At 30.6% G+C, this 23,051-nt stretch overlaps 2 protein-coding genes across 3 annotated transcripts; both read left to right on the top strand.

Moving 5' to 3' along the window:
• The first annotated feature begins 99 nt into the window (after window positions 1-99).
• Window positions 100-5,987, top strand: LOC130440803 (clavesin-2-like). Its single transcript, XM_056774144.1, has 2 exons — window positions 100-402; window positions 3,030-5,987. The coding sequence occupies exon 2, from the start codon at window positions 3,037-3,039 to the stop codon at window positions 3,895-3,897; it is 861 nt and encodes a 286-aa protein (XP_056630122.1). The 5' UTR covers window positions 100-402; window positions 3,030-3,036; the 3' UTR covers window positions 3,898-5,987.
• Window positions 5,988-10,281: 4,294 nt separating this feature from the next.
• LOC130440805 (protein quick-to-court) lies at window positions 10,282-22,819 on the top strand. 2 transcript variants are annotated; one of them, XM_056774147.1, is made up of 12 exons: window positions 10,297-10,683; window positions 12,215-12,399; window positions 13,109-13,352; window positions 13,410-13,563; window positions 13,705-13,777; window positions 13,848-14,072; window positions 15,984-16,158; window positions 16,526-16,719; window positions 18,277-18,451; window positions 18,514-18,606; window positions 18,895-18,984; window positions 22,182-22,819. In XM_056774147.1, exons 2-12 carry the CDS (start codon window positions 12,224-12,226, stop codon window positions 22,377-22,379), a joined length of 1,797 nt encoding a protein of 598 aa, XP_056630125.1. In that variant the 5' UTR covers window positions 10,297-10,683; window positions 12,215-12,223; the 3' UTR covers window positions 22,380-22,819. The 2 variants fall into 2 exon arrangements, with proteins under 2 accessions (XP_056630126.1, XP_056630125.1); XM_056774148.1 differs by lacking the exon at window positions 18,895-18,984 and having other exon boundaries at window positions 10,282-10,683.
• The last annotated feature ends 232 nt before the right edge of the window (window positions 22,820-23,051 follow it).

Raw genomic sequence — 23,051 nt, forward strand, 5'->3', positions numbered from 1 at the left:
TAACCTTGTATTTAATTTAAACATAATTATCAAAGCCATCAAAAATATTTTAAATAGATAACTAATCGAATTCACTACGTATCTATCGAAATTATTACTGATTTCCTCTTATCTACCTGAAATAACAGCGTAGTCAAAAACTCTTTTTAGAGATAATCTAGTTGAATCAACAAATAAAATCCGTGGCGTTACGAACAGGTGAATCCTGTGTTTCAGTGTAAATTGACGGTACCAACGGTGAGTCACTGAGGTAGAACCCTGACTCGTTTAGTGGTAACCCAAACACTTGTCAAAGACAGATGGTACTAAACACTGACCATTATTTTGTATCAAAATGGATTGAAATAGTTTTAAAAAGTGTTTGAAACGAGTTTTTCACAGTTATATATACTCTATATTTAGGTATAGTATATCGTTTATTGAATATTATTAGTAATAGTGATAATTATCGATGACCTTGATTGGTTTGTGTTAATTTTTGTCTACTTTCGGCTTAATGTCATTCGAAATATATCCAAGTTGGTTTTTCACGATTTATGGAGTTGAAATATTTCAAATCGTAGTAATAAAATTGATCATTTTATTAAAAACAGGACCTGACTTAATATAACACATGATCCATTTAAAAATTAACGAATCTTATGTTATAAATTAATATTTTTGAGAACGTCATTGATTAAAATTTAAATTTATTGCGCCTAGTGGAATTATTATATAAAATAAACTATACAGGATGATTTATTAAAATGTAACTCACAAAATATATTCTAAATGAACAAAACAAGGAAAACGACACGTTTCATATAATTATTTCTTTTAATATTTGTTTTACACGCGTGAAAATAATAACAGATTGAGTTTAAACCGATACCTACAGATTTTAATACGAAATTTCGAAGTGGGACATACGGTATACAACACCGAACGTGTCTTATTGTTTTCATTTTCATCCGTATATGTACACACATTTATTTTATTGTTTCCTGTCTATAAGTAAAATTAAATAGGTTTTCCTGTGATAAAAAATATTTTAAATTGATATTACAGAAGAAATATGAAGAACGAGCTTTGATATTTCTTCCATAACGTCAATTTTCTATAAAAATATCTTTGTAGTTACAAAAATGACATAACACGTAAACGTAAGAACGTTAGAATCTTCTTTTTTACAAACCTAACCTAAAATAAAATCGATTACCATTATATGACTTCTGTATATCGAAAGTTGCAGTTTTGATTTAACTTTTCTGCTATATCTTTACGTTTATCAACTTTCTGGTGGATATACACTGGCTTTCAAAAGTATTGTCAAGAAGAATACAGAAAAAAATGTTCGTAAATTCATTGTATAAAAAATATGAATTTAAAAACATTTTCAAAATTAATGAAACATTACATTTGTTTAGTTTTACCCCTTCTACAATAAAAATGTGAAGTAAACAAAACAATTAGGAAATGCAGTGACGTCAAAAAGATAACCTTAAAATGCGAAACTTTTTTCTATATATAGAACGCTCCAGAATTAGTTGAACCCTATTGCCAATAGTGGTAGTGTAGATTTGGCAACATAGATTGGTATTAGTGTCAAAAAGAAGACAAGATATTAGGAGGTGTTCACACTAACAGGTTTTTTCAGTAGAAATAGTTAAAAAAATACTATATATAGTAGGTAATGGGATTTTATTACGTTGTAAATCATTGTTTATGGTATATGTAGGTTTTCTCGATTATTAATAAACAGAAACGTCGCTTTTTGTTTACATACTAAGTATAAATTATGATATTTTCACAATACTGAAAAATAAATACACAACAGATACCAGTTTATGACATATAAACCATGTTGCTGAACAAAGAAAGAAAAAATGTATCTAGACTGGGAAAAGGAAAGAATGTATTAACGATTTTTTAACTGTCCCTGGTAGTATTTATAATATTAAATAATAAATACTTTCCGAAAAAACAATAAAAAATTTGCAGATTGAATAAACAAAAAACGACATTGTTTCCCACTTCCCCCTAATCTTATTTGTAAAAGTGTTCTGTGACTGAAAAAATACGAAATCACTTAAGAAATTGTTTGACATTGTGAAAGGTCGCTGTCATTGTTTAATGACTGCCACTAATCGAAACAATTTACATTTGAAGAAATAAATAAAAAAATTCAAAATAAACGCCTTAAATGAAAATTACGAATCAACTAGGTTAAATTTTATAAGTTTTACAATCAATCAGCTGATGTGATTGACATTTGGTTGGATGTTAAACCAGAAGTAACTAGATTTCCCACTAGAATTGCAACATGTTTCAAAAGATCAACTGAGATTTATCTGCGCATGCTTTTAAGGAAATTTTTGATATTGATATCTTTAATATAAAGTTTAACTGAAAGTTTCACTAATAATGATTAATTATCAATATTTTTTGTTTGAAAATACTACTCTAACCTATAGATCTGCATAGCATACATAACCAGTGTTGTCATATGATATATTTGTTCACTAACTACCACAAAAGATTCTATAGAAATATAAAATGAACTACTAGAAGTTAGTTAAAATAACTTTACGTACATCACCAGATTGAAATGTACTTACAAATTAGCAAATAGAATATATTCACAATCAAAGAATCAAAAACGTAACGAGTAATTATTAAGAATAAAACAAGGTATTGAATAGAATCTGTAACAGAAAGTGAGAAGTTGGCAACGCTGTACATATACATATAGTTTCTAATAAAGAGAGGTGGCAATAAGCTGACGTGCAAAATTTTTAAGTAGGGATAGCATAATATGATATACACTAAGAAAAGTTAACGTGTGTTTTAGGAAATATGAATATTTTTAATCTAATTATCACTTTCGAGTGTAGTTTTTCTAGACTATTAGCAGAAAAAATTACAGTGTTGTCAATTTGAATGCTTATTTAATGAGGAAATATGGAACCTACAAAATTTTTTCCCACAATTTGTAGATGAAACTTTCAAGTGTCATTTTTAATAATTATTTTCAAATTTTGGTATTTTAGATGCACCATGGCGGAGTTTTTAGAATACAACATGCGCAACAGCGCATTTAGCATTTCGAAAGTGACTTTGCCGAAATACAAGGATCACAAAGAAAGAACCAACGACACCACAAACCATCTCAAATCAATGATAAACCAATGCGAACACGACGACTTGAAGAATGACATGAGAAATTTATCTAATCAAACCCTACAAAAATTTTTATACGCCAGAAAATTCGATTTGGAAGAAAGTTATTTATTATTGAAAAATTACGTGTCTTACAAGAAACGCCATCCGGAGATTTTTCAAAATATGAATATAGCAGCAATAGATATAAGAAAATCTTTAGAAAACGGCCTGCCTGGAGTATTAAGACAGAAAGATAGGAAAGGAAGATGCGTGCTTCTCTTCACAGCCAACAACTGGGACTGTAGCTACGGATTAAATAGTATATACAGGGCGTTTTTATTAGTACTCGAACATCTCACTGACCACATTCACAATCAATCGAATGGTTTTGTAGTTTTAGTAGATTGGACGGAATTTACGTTCAGACAATCGACTTATCTTAAGCCTTTCATGTTGAAATTGATGATTGAAGGACTACAGGATTGTTTCCCGGCTAGATTCAAAGGTATCCATTTTATAGCTCAGCCTTGGTACGTTGAAACGGCGCTGGCTTTCATCAAACCTTTTTTACACGAAAAAGTGAAAGAAAGAATTTTTGTACACGGTAATAATTTAAGTACTTTACACGAACACGTTCATAAGGACGTTTTGCCGGCCGAATTGGGCGGGGAAGAACCTAGTTATGATCCCAGAACGTTTTTAGATAGTTTACACGAAAAATTGGGATATGAGAAGGAGATTGAAGGTACTAGTTGAAGTATGAGGGTTAAGTGATTGATGGTACACCAACTATTATTTATACAAAGGTTTAATAAAATAGGTATCTATTGAAAAATTTGAAATATACAAAGAACAAAAACACAAATGTCATTGAAAATATAAGAGAAGTTCTAAAAAGTTGGCCAATTGAGAAAAAACCGGGCTTTTTTTGATAACAAGTTTCTCACTTCCCCCTAACTGAATTGAGGTAAGTTCTATCCGATATCTAATTTTCAAAATTTAATTAAGATAAGTTTCATTATATATATAATCATAACTTACCTTGTATTATATCCGAATACATTAAACTTTTTACAAACAAAACTCTAAAACTATCAAATGACATCAGTCAAGTTATATTCACATTCTTCTTTTTTATTATTTTGATCATAGCTGAATATAGTCGAAAGTCAAATTTATTTAGTTAACAAGTTCAATTAACGCCCTTTATGAGAGATTATAACTCGAATTATAAATGAAAACTACCTATTTTTTATAAGAAATTACTGAATCATAAAAAATTACTGTAATACTTTGTTTTTTCAACGTGGTCTAAAAACTACAACGTGAGATTTGGCAACTACGAACAAAGCTGTTTGTTTTGTGGGTTGCATAGCATAAAGCAAACTATTGAATTAGAAACTTTTCATATTATTGCAATGATAGATTGAATGAATTATTTAAAAAAATAGTTTATGACACTTGTATTTTTTGCCCTTTATCTCACGTTTATTGTGATTATAAAAACATAATACATTCCTTGTTAATACAAATGAAATTATACTGGTGTATATGTTTTCGAATGAATAATAAATGGTGTACCATTGCTCACCAAACCTAGTTTCGATTTAGTATTATGTTTACCAAAGATAATTTTGGTTAAATTGACTGAGATATAACCTTTTTTCTATTGAATCTTTTGCACGAATATGACGATGTAAAAAAACTATCATTAATCGACTGTATTTTGATTTGCATTTTACATTTCGCTGATGTTTGATATTTAGATGAACTAGCACTAGTAAGTAATCATTGTTATACACGGATTATTGGTTAAAATAAGCACCGTAATTATTAAAATTTCTAATTCAAAGTGAAAGCCGAATACTATAATTTAATAATATATTGCAATAAATAGTACTTACAGTATGAACAGGAAAAATTAATCATACGATACGAATGTCTTCTTGGCGGTAACTCAGCTTTCTTAACACACTTCACGTTAAACATTTTTTATTGAATCCTTTTAGATTGTTACACAATTAATAGAACCAACTTATACTTAGTTATAAAATCTACTCTCGACAGTGTCGAGTCGACACATTCTAATGTGTATTTCTTCTTTACTTATTGTTCACTTGTTTTTATGGCGCCAATTCCACAACGTCGTCATGACAACAACAACTTCTGATCCAATTGGTCAATAAGAATCATTATGGTGAATATAGATTATAATGGTGCCGATGCCATACGAGCGCAGGATTGGTTCAAGTAAAAAGTAAAAGAAAAAATAATAAAACTATAGACAATTTCTATAGTTATATTGTTATTTTACAATTAGTACTTTTAACTTTGAAATTTTCATAGTTTAAGTCGAATTATGACTGTTGTACTCTGTTGCCAAGTCGCCATCTTGTATAATTTCCGCTAATATTCTTACATAGCTGTATTGAATATTCTAGTAACCTTATACGTAAAAAATATTGCGAAATTCTTACCGTTTTGTATTTTAATAATAATAGGACGACTGAGGGACGAAAACAAGTGATACGTAATGCTGGACTTTTACAAAAAATGATATATTATTATGTGCTATAAGGATTTTTCATTATATGTATATTTTAATTAAAACAAATCGTTCAATATTTATTATAAAATTACGATGCGTGACAAAACCTTGTTCTTTAGTAGAAACGCATATACAGGGTGTTTCTTTGGCACTTTATACAGCTAAAATCCTCAATAATAGCTTAACGTGAATCTATAAGTATCACTCTGTATTATATATTGGAAAATTTTATTTATAGTCGATATAATAAATAAATATTTCTATGTGAAATTTTTAATAAAGACTTTTTTTTATTTAAGGCTAATTTTATTTATTGATTTACATTTTGATACTGAATCAAATAAATATTCTACAGGTCGATAAACCTAAAACTAGTGACTTGAAATTCGAAATCGCAATAAAACGTTGCCAAATTGTGTACAAGAGACTTAACAATCATGATATAAATATAAATTATTGTGACAGTGTAGAATATGTCGAATACACGCATTAGAATTTTACCAAATCGTTTCTAGGTAAGTTAACTACCATGAATCCAATTTGAACTGTGATTTTAGTGCAAAATTGTCAAAAAATTGTAATAAAACGGTAATTACCATAAATTCCAATATACATTGTTGTTTTGATGCGATAGATATCTTGGAGGCACAATACAACGTTGCCAAATCGTCTCCAAAGGAGTTAACTACCACCAATTCCAATATAAATTGCGTTAGTGCAAAAGTAGTCAAAGAATCGCAATGAAACGTTACCAAATAGTCTTAAAATGAGTTAATTATCGTGATTTCAATATAAATAATTATAATATTACAAAAAATGTCATATAATCCTAATTAAACGTTGCCAAATCGTCTTAAAGTGTGTTAATTATCACGATTTTAATATAAATCGTTATGTTATTGCAAAAGATGTCTTGGAGTCACAATAAAACGTTGCCAAATCGTCTCAAAGGGATTTAACTATTATGATTTCAATATAAATCGTTATATTAGCACAAAAAATGTCATGTAACCGTAATGAAATTTGACAAATCGTTTTAAAGGGAGTTAATTATCGTGATTTCAATATAAATCATTATAATATTACAAAAGATGTCATATAATCGTAATGAAACGTTGTCAAATCGTCTTAGAGTGAGTTAATTATCACGATTTCAATATAAATCGTTATGTTAGTGCAAAAGATGTCTTGGGGTCATAATAAAACGTTGCCAAATCATCTTAGAGTGAGTTAATTATCACGATTTTAATATAAATCGTTATGTTATTGCAAAAGATGCCTTGGGGACACAATAAAACGTTGCCAAATCGTCTCCAAAGGAGTTAACTACCACCAATTTCAATATAAATTGCGTTAGTGCGAAAGATATCTTAAGGTCATAATAAAACCTTGCCAAATCATCTTAGAGTGAGTTAATTATCACGATTTTAATATAAATCGTTATGTTATTGCAAAAGATGTCTTGGGGACACAATAAAACGTTGCCAAATCGTCTCCAAAGGAGTTAACTACCACCAATTCCAATATAAATTGCGTTAGTGCGAAAGATATCTTAAAGTCATAATAAAACGTTGCTAAATCATCTTAGAAAGAGTTAATTATCACGATTTTAATATAAATCGTTATGTTATTGCAAAAGATGTCTTGGGGACACAATAAAACGTTGCCAAATCGTCTCCAAAGGAGTTAACTACCACCAATTCCAATATAAATTGCGTTAGTGCAAAAGATATCTTAAGGTCATAATAAAACGTTGCCAAATCATCTTAGAGTGAGTTAATTATCACGATTTTAATATAAATCGTTATGTTATTGCAAAAGATGTCTTGGGGACACAATAAAACGTTGCCAAATCGTCTCCAAAGGAGTTAACTACCACCAATTCCAATATAAATTGCGTTAGTGCGAAAGATATCTTAAAGTCATAATAAAACGTTGCTAAATCATCTTAGAAAGAGTTAATTATCACGATTTTAATATAAATCGTTATGTTATTGCAAAAGATGTCTTGGGGACACAATAAAACGTTGCCAAATCGTCTCCAAAGGAGTTAACTACCACCAATTCCAATATAAATTGCGTTAGTGCAAAAGATATCTTAAGGTCATAATAAAACGTTGCCAAATCATCTTAGAGTGAGTTAATTATCACGATTTTAATATAAATCGTTATGTTATTGCAAAAGATGTCTTGGGGACACAATAAAACGTTGCCAAATCGTCTCCAAAGGAGTTAACTACCACCAATTCCAATATAAATTGCGTTAGTGCAAAAGATATCTTAAGGTCATAATAAAACGTTGCCAAATCATCTTAGAGTGAGTTAATTATCACGATTTTAATATAAATCGTTATGTTATTGCAAAAGATGTCTTGGGGAAACAATAAAACGTTGCCAAATCGTCTCCAAAGGAGTTAACTACCACCAATTCCAATATAAATTGCGTTAGTGCAAAAGATATCTTAAGGTCATAATAAAACGTTGCTAAATCATCTTAGAAAGAGTTAATTATCACGATTTTAATATAAATCGTTATGTTATTGCAAAAGATGTCTTGGGGACACAATAAAACGTTGCCAAATCGTCTCCAAAGGAGTTAACTACCACCAATTCCAATATAAATTGCGTTAGTGCAAAAGATATCTTAAGGTCATAATAAAACGTTGCCAAATCATCTTAGAGTGAGTTAATTATCACGATTTTAATATAAATCGTTATGTTATTGCAAAAGATGTCTTGGGGACACAGTAAAACGTTGCCAAATCGTCTCCAAAGGAGTTAACTACCACCAATTCCAATATAAATTGCGTTAGTGCAAAAGATATCTTAAGGTCATAATAAAACGTTGCCAAATCATCTTAGAGTGAGTTAATTATCACGATTTTAATACAAATCGTTATGTTATTGCAAAAGATGTCTTGGGGAAACAATAAAACGTTGCCAAATCGTCTCCAAAGGAGTTAACTACCACCAATTCCAATATAAATTGCGTTAGTGCAAAAGATATCTTAAGGTCATAATAAAACGTTGCTAAATCATCTTAGAAAGAGTTAATTATCACGATTTTAATATAAATCGTTATGTTATTGCAAAAGATGTCTTGGGGACACAATAAAACGTTGCCAAATCGTCTCCAAAGGAGTTAACTACCACCAATTCCAATATAAATTGCGTTAGTGCAAAAGATATCTTAAGGTCATAATAAAACGTTGCCAAATCATCTTAGAGTGAGTTAATTATCACGATTTTAATATAAATCGTTATGTTATTGCAAAAGATGTCTTGGGGACACAGTAAAACGTTGCCAAATCGTCTCCAAAGGAGTTAACTACCACCAATTCCAATATAAATTGCGTTAGTGCAAAAGATATCTTAAGGTCATAATAAAACGTTGCCAAATCATCTTAGAGTGAGTTAATTATCACGATTTTAATATAAATCGTTATGTTATTGCAAAAGATGTCTTGGGGAAACAATAAAACGTTGCCAAATCGTCTCCAAAGGAGTTAACTACCACCAATTCCAATATAAATTGCGTTAGTGCAAAAGATATCTTAAGGTCATAATAAAACGTTGCTAAATCATCTTAGAAAGAGTTAATTATCACGATTTTAATATAAATCGTTATGTTATTGCAAAAGATGTCTTGGGGACACAATAAAACGTTGCCAAATCGTCTCCAAAGGAGTTAACTACCACCAATTCCAATATAAATTGCGTTAGTGCAAAAGATATCTTAAGGTCATAATAAAACGTTGCCAAATCATCTTAGAGTGAGTTAATTATCACGATTTTAATATAAATCGTTATGTTATTGCAAAAGATGTCTTGGGGACACAGTAAAACGTTGCCAAATCGTCTCCAAAGGAGTTAACTACCACCAATTCCAATATAAATTGGGTTAGTGCAAAAGATATCTCAAGGTCATAATAAAACGTTGCCAAATCGACTCCAATGCAGTTATCAACCATTAATTTCAATGTAAATCGTTGTTTAGAGCAAAATATGTCAAAAAATCGCAATGAAACGTTGCCAAATCGTCTCCAAAGGAGTTAACTACCACCAATTCCAATATAAATTGGGTTAGTGCAAAAGATATCTCAAGGTCATAATAAAACGTTGCCAAATCGACTCCAATGCAGTTATCAACCATTAATTTCAATGTAAATCGTTGTTTAGAGCAAAATATGTCAAAAAATCGCAATGAAACGTTGCCAAATCGTCTCCAAAGGAGTTAACTACCACCAATTCCAATATAAATTGGGTTAGTGCAAAAGATATCTCAAGGTCATAATAAAACGTTGCCAAATCGACTCCAATGCAGTTATCAACCATTAATTTCAATGTAAATCGTTGTTTAGAGCAAAATATGTCAAAAATTCGCAATGAAACGTTGCCAAATCGTCTCAAAAGGATTCAATTATCATGATTTCGATATAAATCGTTATGTTAGTGCAAAATACGTTTAAAAATGGCAATAAATAATTCCGAAAATATGTGTAAACACATTTGAGTTTATCAACCAAACATAGCTTACTACCTAATTATCTAAATAGAGATAACAATATTCAGTTGTAATAATATCCGTTATCAATTCCATTTCATTTAGTTCAACTAGATAAACGATAAACAAAATGTCGAAATAAGAAAATTTCGCAACGTCTGAAATCGATTCATTATAAAAAAAAAAACTCGTTAGCGCAATATAATTACTTAAGAAGCTCGTGCGTCCGCTACTGGTAATAGAACATTTGTACCATGGTGGTACCAATGCACAAAGACTTGAATCTACGGAGCGTAACGTAATTTTATAGTATTATGTCAAATCGCGGTGGTTATCGTTCTGAAACACAGTCCACGTTCACAATTTTTTCCATTTATTCATCAATATGTTTCGTGATAGTTGCAGTGTTGATGTGATTTATTAGGAGACTTTTATTGGTGGCAGCGTATTGAACTAGATGGCAAAAAAAATACAAAAATAACGTTATTACGTGAGTACATTCAATATATAAAAAGATTAAGCAAAATATTTATAATATACCACATAATAATGAAAATATTTTATATACAAAGAGAGGCTGGAATTTTGAACGAAGTTAATTTATCAAATTTTTTCTAATTTTCAGATCAGTTGATTAGTATTACCACCAAAATAATAAGTATACAGGGTGTACCGATTTAGTTATATGACGTTATCTTTGATCTTGTTATTTTTTCGCGACTTTTCGACCTCTATAGTCGATTGTAATAACAATATACTATAATAGAGGTGTAAAGCTGTACATAACTGTCAAATAAAAGCGAGCACGACGCCCTCTAGACGTCCATAAATGTCAAAAATAGTTCAAATAATTGAAAAACTGTTATAAAGCACGTAATGATTGTACTTGTACGCGCTTTTGACGTCGAAGTTAACAAACTTTCTACTTTTTAGGCACCGAACGTCAAAAACATAACCTCACTTTTCTAGTTTAGGTTATAGTTGCAGATACCCTGATAAATGACTTTTCTGAGTGAAAAGATGATAGAATTTGTAGTGCTCATGAGTGTTTATATAACAAACAGTCGGCTGGATACAAGAAAACTAAAATTTGACAGAATTTAGGGAATTATTTTCCCATTTCTTCCCTTAAACAACAATTTTTCTGACCTTGAGAAGGTCACGACAAAGCAGACGAAAGTTTCACGTTTAGATAAGCTTATTTTTAACCATATAAAAGATTTTTCCAATTTTTGTTAAAATAAATAATTTATCGTATTTTTTAATCGCACCTCGTATATATAATGTTATGAATCCGCACGTATATATTCGATTTTCACTTTCTAAATAATGGTGTCAGGTTTATTTAAAAGTAGGTTAATATTTTATTTGAAAAAAAAAATTAGATTCTGATCACTGAACTTTTTATGATCGGAATGTATAATGACTTCATATTCATAAGTTTGATTTTCAATTAATTATAATGAAAAGATTTCAAAATTTATTTGCGCATGCTTTTATTCACTATCATTTGAATTTGGTTAGGAAAATTATGTAGAATTCCAGTAATAGTTCAAGGTCAAATGTATAAAAACAGTTTTGTGAATTTCTTTCAATAACTAAACCGGTCCTGTACACTTCGTGATTTGTTGGCAAACAAATTCATTCTAATAATACGTTGAATAAAGTTTATTTTCTTTTTCTTAAAATTACAAAAAAAAACAGTAAACAAACACGTTTTGAATCTACTACAAACTCACTTGTTGATATGAACGATTACGTACCTTCATTTTTTCACCATAATAGAAGACACAATGTAAGTTTTAAATAATTAATTCTTATTTAATTAAAAAAATGAATATATAGTTGTTTTAAAGTCATTTAGAATAGAAGTTATATCCTTATTAACTATTTCCCTAAGATGTTTTTAAGTTTATGTACAACGGCAACGTTGCACAGAATGACAAGTAGATATATTTATTATAAAATTTTGAGGTTAATTCCTTTCAAAAACCGCTCTGGATAGTAGTTATTGTTTTTAGAGAATCATAATGAGTGCAACAATGTTTACGAAAATACCCGAAAATTCGAAAACTAAAATCCCTATCCCTGCTAGTCCGACTCCGTTGCGTAGACACAACAGTCTTCGTTTAAAAGGTGAGAAATCGTTCAACTTCACGTCAAGCTCTAGACGTCGTGATGATGGTAACGTTATAGTCCAGGAAAAGTAAGTAAAAATATTCGTAGATGTTACTACAAATTCATATAAAAAAATTTTAATCAACTCAATTATTTTATAGTAATAGAATATATTTTTATTGATATTATTTTTACGATAAATATCGTTTTATATAAGTTGTTTGACTGACACAAAGATGGCGCTGCCATTGTCAAATCCATATGACGTTTATGAAGTACGGAGTTTCAAAAGTAAAATTTCATGACATTTCGATTAGTCAAAAAGTTATTTGCTGAATTTAAACGTGGTGTACAGAAAACATCGAAAAAGTCAACAAATTGGTTGTATCTAATCGTAAATTGAAATTCCCTGAGATAGCTGACGCCATGAGAAAGCTTTTTACAAAATGGATGCCGCGTTTACTCACGTCCATCAAAAACAACAACGTTTTGATGATTCAGAGCAGTGTTTGGCTATGTTTACACGTAATAAATCATATTTTTTGCGTCGATATGTGACAATGGATCCATCATTTCAATTTGGAATCGAAAAGATCATCATTTGAGTCGATTGCAGGCGTTGAACCACGACCGAAGCGTCCAAAGGCACAACAGTCTGCTGGGAAGGTTGTGGATTGATGGATAAAATAGATTTTTGGCAAAAAAATGTGTTTTTATTAGTTAGTCACGCGACTTTTGAGTGATGTGTTAAAAGTTTGCCGATGACTAATAATTTTATTATTTAACTGTACTATTAGCCCAGATCAGAAAGTCGTAGCGAACAGAGACCGTCACTGCAATCGATTTTCTTCGGCCGAAACGACGCACCAGTCATCGTCGAACCCTCATTTGAAACGGGGGCGATCGTTCATGGATAGGAGCGATAGGGGGGTGCAAAATGGAACTAAGAGACCGGAAAATATGAAAATCGGATATAGAAGTCCCGTGGACGTTTTAAAAAATGGTACTACGCCCGAATCTCCGAGTAGAGTGAGAAGTCTGGTGAGTATCGAAACAATTCGATCTTTTCGGTATATTTATATTAATTTTTTTTTATAGTCCTTGTCTTTATCTAATGCTAGACAAGGCAACAATACTTCCAAATCGCCTTCATTAGTTACATCTTCTCCGAATCGACAAATTTCAGCAGATTCGAGGATTTATTCCACTGGTGCCATCGATAATTGGGACAACGAAAGTATTACCAGTATAGGTGAGTAAGATACGCAATTAGGAACTCTACAATCGTTTCCATCTTCCTGCTCTGATGATTTTTAGATCTGTGGTATTCTCTCATATAGTTTTATGGTATTCCTCTTGATAGTTCGCATTTGATTTTACGTATTGTTATTAGGGAGCAGCGTGGGGTCTTGTGATCATTCGAGTGTGGCTTGGAATGGTACGACTTTTTCAGGACGAAGCATGAAGTAAGGATCTGAAGAAATTGGCAATAAAAAAACAGGTTGAAAAGTGTTGAAAACATTTTTTTTTCTGTAGGTATGTGTTTCATTGTAACCAACATTCAGGAGCTGTAGGCGATGACTACCTGACGCCGACTCAAAGAGCTCAAAAACAAGTGAAAAAACTCAAATATCTTCTGCAACAAGCCCAGAAAGATTTGGAGGAGAAAGATAGTGATATTTTGAAATTAACCAAAGAAGTAGTTGAATTAAGATTATATAAAGCCGCGTTGAGTTCACCAGAAGACAAATCAAATTCGAGGTGAGTACAAAAAAATTAACTTACATAAATCAATGTTCACGTAATTTTTCTTTATTTCTTAATGAAAATATCTAAATTGGCAACAATGTAAAAAAAATGTTTCACTGTAACATAAATTTATATATCTTGATTTCTAGTGAAATTTATTTACACTGGCAACCGCGCAATAAATATTTTTGTCGATTACATACACAAACCTAATAACACAATATTTTTATCGAATTAATTTCCTATAAATATTAATAGTTATTAATTTTTATTAGGAATAGACTTTTTATTCACACATATATTCAAGAAACTAGTACTAATAGTTAAATAGAGATGTAAGGCAACAAAATATTTCAATAATACGTAATAACAAAAAAAAAATGGCCCGCCAATGGCGTCTGACATAAAACATAACGACACTTACATGAGAAAAGTTGAAATAAATGATCCACTTTACCACAAACTACACGACCACGAATCATAATTTTTTGATAATTAAAATTTTTTTCGAGCGAAATCACAGTTATATATCAAAATAGCCAAATAATTAAAAAAATTATTATAGATGCACTGTTTCTGGAAGGCAACGCCGCAAGAAATAAATTCCTTCGTTATCGCGTATTCAGCCACCACCTAGCGTAAAATTCTAAACGGTGTTGTCATGTTTCTTTTTATCTTAATATAGAAATCTCGTACGAATAATTCATAAAATGAATTTTTTATTTTATAATGAATGGTTTAATTTCAATATCAACTCAACAAAATCAAATTAAATCACTTGTTTATACTAGTTTATTGTAAATGATACTAAATTGTTCCTATTTTATTTTTTCTCTATATACTTATACTGTTTGTGAATTTGGCTACACTGTAGCTAAAGTTATTACATCATAGAAAGTGGAAGGGTCAATGATGGCTCACTCTAGAAATGTTAACAATTGTGTTATTAGTCTGTGATTACATGCAATTTCATAATTGTCTTTACGATATTTCTTTTGAATAATTTAATAAACTTTTTTAGTGTTACAATGTATTTATTTTATTTCCCTGGATGTGGCAACGTTGTAGATAATTGTAGCATTCAAATTTATAGAAGTAGTTTTCTCTCACTCACATCCAGTCCTGAGACCGGTGTTGCCAAACGACACATAATTTGATCATTTTTATATAAACTCCAATATTTATAATTTGGTCAAATACATTTACAGATTTGATTTGTGTTTTGCGTCATATGGTCTTGTTATAGCAATAATGTTTGAACAATTCGATTAAATATAATTTTTTAAATATTTTAGACATAACTTACATACATATTTTTCTGAATATATTTATAGAGTTATATAAGATTGTGAATGTATGTGTGTATACACACTTTTTTAATTATTAAAAAAATATTTTATCTTTCGCGGCAATGGTTTTTTAATCATAAAAACAAAAGAAAGAACTTTTTTATTATGATTTCAAGCAAAATTAGATAATTTTGGCAATACTGCACTATATTTTCAAGTATGCATCTAAGGCACCTGGCAACGCCGCCTGAAACATAAATTAAACAAACAAGGGCGTTTCGATGACGTAACAAGTATAGAAATGGACGAAAACAAAATATAAACACGAACATTTCTATATATATATTATATGAGGGATGTCTGAAAACTAGAATAGTGTTGTTTTCTTAACTACTTTCTATAAAACCGTAAATGCAAGATTTTTAACTGGGAAAAGATTGTAAAACGAACATAACCTGTATTTTGTGCGTGTTGTTGGTTTATTTGTTTCAAGGTCGTTTCGTTATTATAAACCAATCATTATTGTTGAGTGTACAGTAAACATTCCAATATTTTTATTGATTTCCAATTAATATAAACTGGTAAATAATGAAATTACGAGGAAAATCTAAAATCTTGTTAATATAATTCGCAGTGATGCCATTACTGTTAGAGAGAATAACAGTAATGAGACAACTCCGGAAGAAACGATCGATGGGGTTAGGAATCATGTACCAAATGAACTTAACGGTTCTTTTACGGATTCGGGCAATTTCGAAGACTGTACAAGTTCGTCCGTATATTCTAAAGAATCAGAAGAATGTAAATCGGTAAGTTTAAATTTACAAAAAGAAGATTCATAAACTTGACGTTAACCTTTAACCTAAAAATTTAGTTATACTTTTTGACGTGTTAATGCTTTCTGTTTTCGTGATATTTTTGTTTGTAATCCGGTATTTATGAACTATATTATGAATAATAACGAAGAGTTTTTATTTATTGGGAGCATTAAGCAAAATAACGTAGATGCCGACGTCAAACGGCAACCATGAATGGTATTATGCATTTCAATGTTTTTAATTTTGTACCAGCAAACGGAAAAAGGAAAGTCGAGTTTATTAATCAGCTTAGACACTATGAGATTCATATTTTTGACTGAGGAAAATATTTCTTATATAATCGTATTCAAAACTCTAGCCTAGTAGTTTGAGGAAATTAGAAAAAGCGACTTCGACAGAAGAAGATCAGGAACATAAAAGAATCATAGAGGAATACGAAAGGAGGTTTCAAGAATTGGTTAGAACACACGAAGAAGAATCTTTACAATTGAAGCAAAAACACAACGAAAAAGTTGAGGAACTCCTACAGAGGATAAGCGAAATTAACGACAGGTTAGTTGGAAATGTTTATTTTTAAGAGAAGTTTTTATTTTGTTTAATGTTTATAAATAGGGAAGTTGAAGTGGTATTTGGGCTTTAAAGTATGAATATATCAGAGATAAGAGTTTTTGATGGAAATGCAAGGTAGATACTCAGGGCACAATTAGTATTTTGTCCTTAATTCATGGGAATGGTTATAATATGTCAAACAAATGATATCCTTAAAAGAAACTCTTTAAATATAATGAAATAATCGATTGGTGATTTTTCTGATCCAATATAATAATTTTGATTAATGTTTTGGCATAAATATTAACAAATTAAAAATGTTTTGTCAACTGGTTAAAGGGAAGTTTTGGAAATACAGTAGAGCATCAATTATCCTAATACCGGTCATCAGGACGTCCGCGTGCTAGGTTTTGATGAATTTTCGCATGGGATGTTCTAACTTTCATTTCGCCATGGTAATGTACGTTGCAGTTCAGGATTTAGGTTGGTTGGTTTTGGTAATTTTGAACCCAAGAACATTTATGTGGACGAAACAGGTTTCAACTGGGAAAAGCTGCCAACCAAGTCCCTTGTTTCCTACAGCGCCTGGGAACAAAGACAGCAAGGCCCGCATTACATCCATGGTTTGGGCTAACTCTACTGGTGATCACAGGCTCCTGTTGCTTATTCTGGGGAAAGCAAAGCAGCCTAGATGTTTTAAGTGCATAATCAAGCTTCCTGTTGTATACAAAGTGCTCTTACTCATATATAATATACTAACTCACCATTCAGACGTTATTTTGAGTTCACATGATGGCAGTCACTCCTACAAGCAATGGACCAGGGTGTGTTAGAAACATTTAAACGTTTCTACAGAAAGTAATAGCTTAAAATGCTGCTTCTAGATCTGGATAATGGTGAAGAATCAATTACAAGAAATTAAATCCAAAAGACGCCGTCTATATGGCGGAGGATGCTTGGACATCCGTAAATGACACCACACTTGAAACATCATGGAATAAACTGTGTCTTAAGCCACGAGTTTTGCAAAAAAATTGTGATACTGATCCAGATGACCCTCAAGAACCACAAGCAAGTGATTAAATAAGAGAAATCATCGAAGAAGCAAGTAGAAAATGAAATTCCAACCCACCATGAGGTGTCTTCTTGTTTGGAAAAAGCTATGAAGTGGCTAGAGCGTCAAACTGAGTGTGACACCATCCAGCTTTTGTCTCTAAAAAAGAAGACTAAGGAATTTAGGTGCAAAAAACGTGTTTGTAGTAGTTTTAAGCAAAAGAAAATGTCTGATTTCTTTCGTCAGTATCCTTAAACATATAGTGCATAATTTGTGGTGTTTTGTAAATTCTATTTGCTGTTTTTTATGGATCTAGATATATAAATAATTTTATGTAGTGCAGTGAATTCAGTTTATAATAATAAATAGTCAATAAGCAAGAGCCGGGATCTATTATTTCACCTTTATAAATAAATAAGAAAAACATGATATCCGGATAATCGATGCTGTACTGTAAATAATCAGAAATCAATCAGGTTTCGGTATAACATCACTTAATCATACAGGTACTGGCAACTTGTTCCTGAACTAGAAGAGGCCAAAGAAAGGATAAAAGAACTGGAACATCAATTAGAAGAAGCTAGTAAGAAGCTCGATGAACAGATCGCCGAAACAGCAAAGACTGCTAAATCAGAAGAACTTCTAAATAGAAGTGAAGAGCTAGTAAAGCATCATAACAAAGTAATGCACTGTAAAATCAATTCTAATGTTAAAAAAATCATTTTTTTTTCAATCTTTAATAGATAGTCGAATTGGCTCAACATCCTAGTCGTGTGTCAGTTCCTGAATTATTAAAAGAACTACAAGTGACAAGAAACGAGCTGGAAAATATACGGGTAAGTATAAAAGACTATTTCTTATCGGTTGTATCTGAAAATCTGCTTATTTTGTATAAAATGTGTCAGTTTGCAATTTCGTGACTCAAAATGATTGTTTGCTTTGAATTTACCCCCCAAAATAACCCATTTTATCTTTCCCATTTGCTACAATCCATTATTTAACAAGTTGTATTTTTTTTAATATTTAGCAAACGAAACATGAAAAAAATGTTTTTCTAATAACTAATGTACATTGCATTAACAAACTAATATTCTATAAGTGCTTAAATTGATACGTTTTTTCAGGACGTTGAATATGCATCAACTTCTAATAATTCACAACCACTCTTGAGTGCGAAAGAGGCACTTTCTTTGTGGGTACTTGGTGCAAGAAAGGTAATCACCTGAGACGTACAATTTTGCACCTGAATTGATACCGTAGCTGACAATGTCCTCGATTATTAATGAAAAAAAAAATGGTGAAGGGATACTAAAAATTGGGACATTTTTAGCTGGGTATCTATTTAGCACTACTGTGATTAATTTAAAGCTGCATGAATATTACTTACAAGGTTTCCGTTATGAAAAAGTTGTTGATATTCAGATATGTTCATTATTATTCCTTTCATATATTCTTACACACCCCGTATATCAAAATTATAATACCCTAAATGTTTTTCGTCTATTGTATAAATGAGAAAATATTTTCTAGTAAAAAAACTTGTAACTATTCAAATAGACGTAAAATTAAGAAAATATATACCAGGGGTATATGAAAAATACTTTATTGATATAGAATTAGCGTAACCATCGTCGTTCTGCATCTGGCTACTCGATGAAAACACGTTGGGTACTTTCATTTTGCAAAATTCTAGAGAAAGATTTTTTTTTCTCGTATCTCGTAAACCGCGCATCGTACGACAAAAATAACGGATATGAAGACGATAACCTTTTACCTACAGTCTCTGAAGACGATAACTTGGTTATCGAAACGCCCGTCAGGCAGTGTAATTGTGAGTGTTGGTGTAGTGGTAGTGTAAACAGTGTGTTTCATTATGAATATCTTCAACGGTTCCAAGAATTTTTATTTTGTTGAATTTTGGTCGAAAAAGATGAAGATTTTGGATATTTGTTACACTCCGAACATTTTTACACAATAAATTATCTAAATTTAAACCAAAATCCTAATTTTATTGGACTAAAATCCCATTTTGTCGTAGATTTGCAGGCTTTATTCTATTATTTACTTTTATGAGATGCATGATCAGACAATATTGCATGAAATGTATAATTTGTATTTTCTGGATTATTAGAAGTTGAAACAAAATATTTTTATTGATATGCATTAATCGCCCGGTATAATTTTTACTAAAATATTCAAATTTACATAATTTAATTTGTACGCGAGACGGCACCTTAGCCACTGCCAAACATGTCAGAATACCAATAGATAACCGGAGCGTGACGTCACGGCCGTCATATTGCTGTAGTTCACTTTCCGAACAAAGTTCATGAGGTAGTGTGTGTTCTTATTTAAAAAGTGTGTAATTAGTTCATTGTTGTATAAGATGGTGATGTGGAAATTTATCAATACGAAAAAATCACAAATCAATAAACATATATAAGATCGTCAACTTGGTTCCCTGACCTGCCCTAATAATGGCGGTGTGTGACGTCAACACTCCTGTAGTCTATTTGTAATTTACTACGTTGCTTATGTAAATCTGAGGAATCTGATTGTTCCCTATCTCTTTGTTTTGACTTTTGACGTTTCGCTTGACAGTTGTTTGCACGTATGTGTTGTGTGTTGTTTTTGTGTATATAAAATAATATTACCAAAATATAATAACCGTCTGAGTATAATAATTACTACCTCCAGAGATCACGAATTGATAGCCAGCTTCAAAACATCAAATAAGCATTCAAAAAGTCAATTTGTGTATACAAAATTAATCAGATACTGCTCTGATCACGGTAATGTTATTTGTTCTAACCAAATTGTCGTCGACTGGGGATTGACCTTGAACTACTAATATGACACACTTCACAAAATACTTAAAGTTCATTCATAATTTGAATTATTTGAATGTAGTTCATACTGCTTACCTCAGAACTAATGAATTTTCAAATTAATGATGGTTTATAATATTTTTCAAAATGGCATATTTTCAAGATATAATATCGCAAAAGATGAAATTTTGAGAACAAATGTAGACAAGAATGCTTTGGAAAGTAATCTGATAATCCTTCAATAATAATCCAAACATAACGTGTGTGTATTTTCAATAATGTAGAAATAAAATTATAAAAATCTTCAATTTCTTATTTCTTAGACCTTTTGATATATTAATGCATCTAAATGTTCTTGATTTTAGTTCTCTTTTTTCTTTTTTTCTCTGTTTTTTTTAATAGTTTTTAAAAAAAAGATAAATTTTAGACATTTAGAAGCAATAATAAAATTATATATATTTTAAATCAAAATACTTCGTAATACATACCTTACAGTATAATTTAGTATTGTTTATTGCTGGCAACCATCTATTAAAACATTTCAAGTCCTTATGACGATTTGGAAATAAATGCATCACATTAATAGATTCTCACTGTTATACACAACAATTATTGGAAGTTATATTGAAAAATTAACCACAGCTAAAACTACACATAATCAAAAGGACACAAAAACACTAACACAACAACAATGAGTCATCAAGAGAAACTGCACAATGTCTACCAACATTAAACTATCCAATTTTGTCTCAAATGCGCCAACTTTATATATAGTTATGCTAGCAGATCCATCTAGGGATCTGAACTTGAATTAAATGAATGATCTAACCTTAGGCCATCTGTGTGCAGCTTCAATAAAATAGGTGGTTTGTGTACATGGACATAATTAGTTTTCTCTGTATTAGATTATAATCGTAATTAATTTTTACATCACTGTTAACCAAGTATATAACTTTAATTTTGCAATTTGCGTAAACTACGAAGACATCTTTTGATTTTCTTTTCAATAGAGGTGAACATTGGAGCTAGTTTTGTTGTTTTATAAACAATAAAAGGTTTTTTTTTGAAATTTTAGTCTATATATTATAATATTGTACCCGTTTAAAGTACTTATCGGAAATAAAAAAACTAAATATCCACAAGGTACAATTCGAAAACAATAAAAACGTGGTAAAAGTTGTAGTGATACAAATGTACTGGTTTTTAAAATCCCATTCTAGTGGCCAATAAAATTCTTGTGCACCTTTAACCCTTAAAAAGGGTTACTTCAATTTTAGACTGATTCTTAAACACAACTTTTTATTTTAACCACACAAACACGTTTAGAAAAAAGCGGAAATTACAAAAATAGAGAAATCTCACCAAAATCACTAAAAACAAAACAGCATCAGTTTACAGATTGTATTGTTCACCGCTATAGAAGCGAAATTCAGCGCCATCTAGTGGCACGTGGTTTTCTCCTATAAATCAATTTGTATACGTTTTTACAAATTACAGTCCACATCATCTAAGGTAGTGACCTCCTCACATTTACCACTACAACCCCTAATAACTAATTAAATTTGTACAATTTTTATTTTTAGGCAATGTACAGGCAACTAATCGAAGCTAAAAATAAAAACAAAATAGATCCAGAGATAACGCTGCAGTTCCTCAAATCAGCTGTCTATTACTTTTTAACAGATAAAGAAAACAGTCAAGGTCATTTGAAGGCCATCCAAAGTATATTAGGTTTTACTCCTAATGAAATTTCAACTATAGAACGAGCTAGATTAACTTGATTCTTTGAATATATATTTAGTGCCTAAAATCTAGTTGAAAATTTAAATGTTTACGAAATCGTTACGATTTTTTAATAATTGATAATTTGATATAAAAATTTAATTAATTTTCGGTGTTTGCCTGATATATGTAATCGTTAATTGAGTTGAGAATAAGGCTGTGCCGGTGATAATTGTTAGATTCAATCATTCAACGAATAAGTCGTTTATGGTTGAATAAAGTGAAACGTATCCTTGACTGAGCTAATTGTATTAAGCCTTTCGCACTATATTTAATGTTGAGTAGAAAATTTTATATTTCCGACACTTTTCTCAGTGTAGAATACTTATATATCCATTTTTTGAAATATATGGGATGCTACGTTAATGGTATAATTGTTTAATCGATCTGAAACGATATATTTTGTTAAAATTTTTTCAATAAATTTGCAACAACTACATATATGTTTTTTTTTTCCAAAGAAACGACGAATGTGCCTGAAGAGTCATGGTTTTGACCACCAATCGTTTTAAAATTTGAGAGTCTTACTTCTTAGTTTAATCCCAGTCCCTAACCACAAGACGAACAAAGTAATTTCGGTTTTTTTGTAGTATAAAATAAAACACTTTTTTATAACAATGATTTAATCAAACATATATTTTCCCAATTATGACACGTACACCATAAACTTG

Source organism: Diorhabda sublineata, chromosome 2, assembly GCF_026230105.1.
Source record: "Diorhabda sublineata isolate icDioSubl1.1 chromosome 2, icDioSubl1.1, whole genome shotgun sequence".
NCBI lineage: Eukaryota > Metazoa > Arthropoda > Insecta > Coleoptera > Chrysomelidae > Diorhabda > Diorhabda sublineata.